General features: G+C 45.1%; 1 protein-coding gene across 2 annotated transcripts; it reads left to right on the top strand.

Annotated features, from left to right (window-relative positions):
- The first annotated feature begins 371 nt into the window (after positions 1 to 371).
- Positions 372 to 3,935, top strand: LOC108228743 (macrophage mannose receptor 1). 2 transcript variants are annotated; one of them, XM_017404347.3, is made up of 6 exons: positions 373 to 676; positions 1,129 to 1,178; positions 1,967 to 2,335; positions 2,542 to 2,871; positions 2,946 to 3,043; positions 3,431 to 3,935. In XM_017404347.3, exons 1-6 carry the CDS (start codon positions 627 to 629, stop codon positions 3,551 to 3,553), a joined length of 1,020 nt encoding a protein of 339 aa, XP_017259836.2. In that variant the 5' UTR covers positions 373 to 626; the 3' UTR covers positions 3,554 to 3,935. The 2 variants fall into 2 exon arrangements, with proteins under 2 accessions (XP_024859084.2, XP_017259836.2); XM_025003316.2 differs by lacking the exon at positions 3,431 to 3,935 and having other exon boundaries at positions 372 to 676; positions 2,946 to 3,420.

Raw genomic sequence — 3,935 nt, 5'->3', positions numbered from 1 at the left:
ACAGGTCGTCCTGCAGGTCGTCCTGCAGGTCGTCCAACAGGTCGTCCAACAGGTCGTCCTACAGGTCGTCCTGCAGGTCGTCCTGCAGGTCGTCCAACAGGTCGTCCAGCAGGTCGTCCAGCAGGTCGTCCTGTTGGAGGACCTGCTGGACGTCCTGCAGGACAACCTGCTGAGTCTCAGTCCGTTTAGGTTGCAGGGTTTAGTCTTGTTAGGCTTCATTTGTCTCTGTGTGTCTCCGCCTGTCTTCATCTGTCTCCGCCTGTCTCCCTCTGTCTCTGTTTGTCTCTGTCTCCTTCTGTCTCAGCCTGTCTCCTGCCTGTCTCCACCTGTCTCCACCTGTCTCCACCTGTCTCCCTCTGTCTCCGCCTGTCTCCATCTGTCTCCGCCTATCTCCCTCTGTCTCTGTTTGTCTCTGTCTCCTTCTGTCTCAGCCTGTCTCTGTCTGTCTCCGCTTGTCTCCGCCTGTCTCTGTCTCTGTCTCCGTTAACGAGCGTCTCTTTGCATGTGATCAGAGTTTGAATAGATGATTTTCTTGCTCTCGGCTCTCAGCCTCTGAACCAAATGTTTCTGGTTTCCATGGAGGTCAGGGGTCAAAGGTCAGGGGTATAAAGGCTGGACGTCTCTCGATGGTTCAGTCTTCAGACTGGATCTGGTCCTTCAGGTGCGTCAGAAACAGGTGAGCAGCTCCTCAGCATTACATTTTTATTTTTCAAAATAAAGTTCTATCTCAGCTGAAGATTTTTTAACTGAAGTTTATTTTAAACTGAAACAGGAAGTCACGGTTTAAATAAATTAAATGTTCAAACAAAACTTGACAGGAGAAAAATAAAAAGTAGAATTTATTTAAATATGTTTGACTTTTCAGGAGTTTATTGCAAATATAGTAAAAACAAAGAACCTTTTCTTTCTTAGACCTCAAATAAAAAACAAAAAAAAGTTATTTTTTTAAACTTCTCAGCTTTTTAGGACCAACTTTATTACATTTAGAAAATAAACAGAAATCTTTAATTTGATGCAACAAAAGAACAAAAACTGCAGTGAATTTAATTTAGGTCTGAAACCAGATTCTTTCATTTAACAGTTTTAGTTTTAATAAGAAAGATTTTCTGATGTTTTCTCTGTTTTCAGCTCAGTCATGAAGAGACGAGGACTCGTCTTCCTCCTGCTGCTGATCTCAGGTCAGTCAACTCTGCAGCAATAAAATCAGAGACGAAGCTGAACTCTGAGCTGCTTTCAGTCTGTCTCCGTCCTTCTCAGGAAGCTGACGTCCTTTAATCCTCTGACTCGTTTTAAACGTTAAATATTCCTTCGAGCTGCCGACAGATCTGAAGAACCTGCCGCCGACGTCTTCTGACCTTTTAAGAAACAATCAAAGTTTGATAGAAATGTCTGAAAAGCAGCTGGAATCAGGGGGACGGGGACGGACGTGACTGAAGGACGTGAGGACAGGAAATATTTTGTCTTTTGTTTCATCGGCTTCGGTTCCTTCAGCAGTTAAAGAGGTTCTGAGGAGGAGGAGACCGAGGGATGAAGAGTTCTCAGGTCAGGACTGCAGGTGAGCCAGTCCAGAACCTGTTGTCAGCGGGCCCAGAGCATGATGCTACCACCACCATGCCTAACACTGGGAACAATGTTCCTGTTCCTTCAGAAGGCCTCTTCTTCGCTCAGGAGGTTCAGCATTTGGACCTGGAGCTTCAGCAGAACCAGCCTCTGGTTCTGGAGACTCTTTTTCCTCCTGGGTCCGTTTCTTCCTCTGGTCCTAGATGGAGCCGCCTTCCTGATTGGAGTTATTGATGCTTCAATGATTCAAACGCCTGAATTATTGTACTTTTTGTTGTTGTAAATTATTTAGATCAGCTGAAGTCATACAACATGATATTTGTTCAGGGTCCTCCATGTTTCCTGCGGCTGACAGACAGAACCAACTCAGCTCTGCTCCTCTGACTGCCTCTGTGTCGTCCCTCAGGTTGCCTGCTGCTCCGTGACGTTCGGTCCGAATACACCGTCAGGCGTTTCAAGTACATGAGCCTGATGAAGACCTGGAACGAAGCTCAGAGTTACTGCAGGGAAGAGTTCTCCGACCTCGCCACCATCCAGAACTCGGACAACATCACCGAAGCCAAGCAGGTGGCGGGGATCCCGAAGGTCTGGATCGGACTCTTCAACGGCTCCTGGAAATGGTCCCAGGAGGAGAACCAGGATATTTCCAGCAGCATCTGGTACCAGAACTGGTACTTGAACGAGCCTCAGGAAGATAACTGCGTGATGTTCAGAAATGACGGGTTCTGGTTCACCAAGGACTGTGGGAACCAGTACAAGTTTGTTTGTTATAACGGTGAGTCGAGCTTTATTCACAGATTTCTGTTCTGTTTGGCATCTCCTCTTCACTGTCCTGTCATGTAAATTACTCTTTGATCTTTACAAAATAAAAGCATTAATTTGAATGAAAAATAAGCATAAAGTTGGTAATTCTCTCTCTTTTTTTGCCCAAAGTGTCAACTGGCTGTTTATTTCTTATAATTTTGTGTTTTTGTCCAACAGCTCTTCTTGGCGCCCACGTCTTGGTGGAACAGGAAATGACCTGGTCTGACGCTCAGGCCTACTGCAGGTCCCAGTACACGGACCTGAGCAGCATTAAGAACGGAATAGACAACGGCTTCGTCTTCTCAGCGATTTTTTTAAAAGCCTCTCCTGTATGGATCGGTCTGCACAGATCCACATGGGTGTGGTCTGACAACAGCAGCGTCTCCTTCAGGGCTTGGGGCTTCCAGCTGAAAACCGAGACAGGGGACTGTGTGTTGATGGACTTGTTGTCTGGTACCTGGTTGTGGAAACCCTGCAGTGAAGAACACTACTTCCTCTGCCAGATAGGTGAGTCCTGCTCCAAGATCTCCACGGGCTCTGGTCCTGCTGATCTGATCAGGTGTTCCTGTGCTCCTCTGCAGACATCAGACCTTCAGTGAAGCGGTCCGTGAAGATTCGGCTGAGTCCAGGATCTGCAGACCTGAATGACCCCGCGGTGCAGGAATCCATCCTGCAGCAGGTCAGATTTATTTTTTACACAAATATCCAATTAATTAGGTTTTCTAAACAAGGTTCTGAAAAACCATTTGACAAGTGTGACAAGTCCCTCCTCTGGACATGTCCAAACCGTCTCAGTCTTTATCTCCCAGTCCAACCTGTGCTGGACCTCTGATGTCCTCAGTCCTGATCCTGTCCGTCCTCGTCCCTCCCAAGGACAACCTCAACATCTTCAGCTCTGACACTTCCTGTTCTCTCTCCGGTCTTTTTCTGCCTTCCTCTTCTTCATCCTCACAAAAACGTGTTGCCGTTTTGCAGCAGCACCTGGTGGACACCTGTGGAACTGCAGGACGGAGAAATTCATCTGTTTGATTGATTGTTGCGTTAACGAGAGGAAACTGTGTTTCAGCTGCAGATGGAGATCCCGGAGGACGTGAAGCTCAGGTGGAAGACGCAGCCGGACGGGAAAATCTTCCAGAAAGAGTCTGAGACAGCGCCCCCTGCTGCCTGCGACCAGTGTGACACAGTTTAAAGATTGGTTTTTAAATGATTTATTCCTCTAATGATCCTTTAGTTTGCTTCAACCATATATTTGTTCAGTAATATTTAGAAACAATTTCAGAGTATTTAGACTCTTACTGGGTGTTCAAGTTATTTATTTATATTTACTTTGCAAAGAAAAGTAAATCTAATTAGATGATGTGTGTGTTTTAATATAATCAATAAAAATATCTGAATCCTGCTGGTTTTGATTTCTTAATAAATTGAAGATAAATTCTGCTGTGAAGCCAAGATTTCTGGCTTGTTTTGGTGTAATTTTGAAATAAACTCATGAAAATAAAACTAATACCACTGATGAAACCAAAACATCTTTAAAAAATGTCACCTTCTTTTATAAAATACTGTTCTTTTTA

This window comes from Kryptolebias marmoratus, linkage group LG16 (assembly GCF_001649575.2).
Source record: "Kryptolebias marmoratus isolate JLee-2015 linkage group LG16, ASM164957v2, whole genome shotgun sequence".
Classification (NCBI taxonomy): Eukaryota; Metazoa; Chordata; class Actinopteri; order Cyprinodontiformes; family Rivulidae; genus Kryptolebias; species Kryptolebias marmoratus.
The sequence above is the reverse complement of the archived record's forward strand: the minus strand, read 5'-3'. Positions and strand labels throughout refer to the sequence as shown.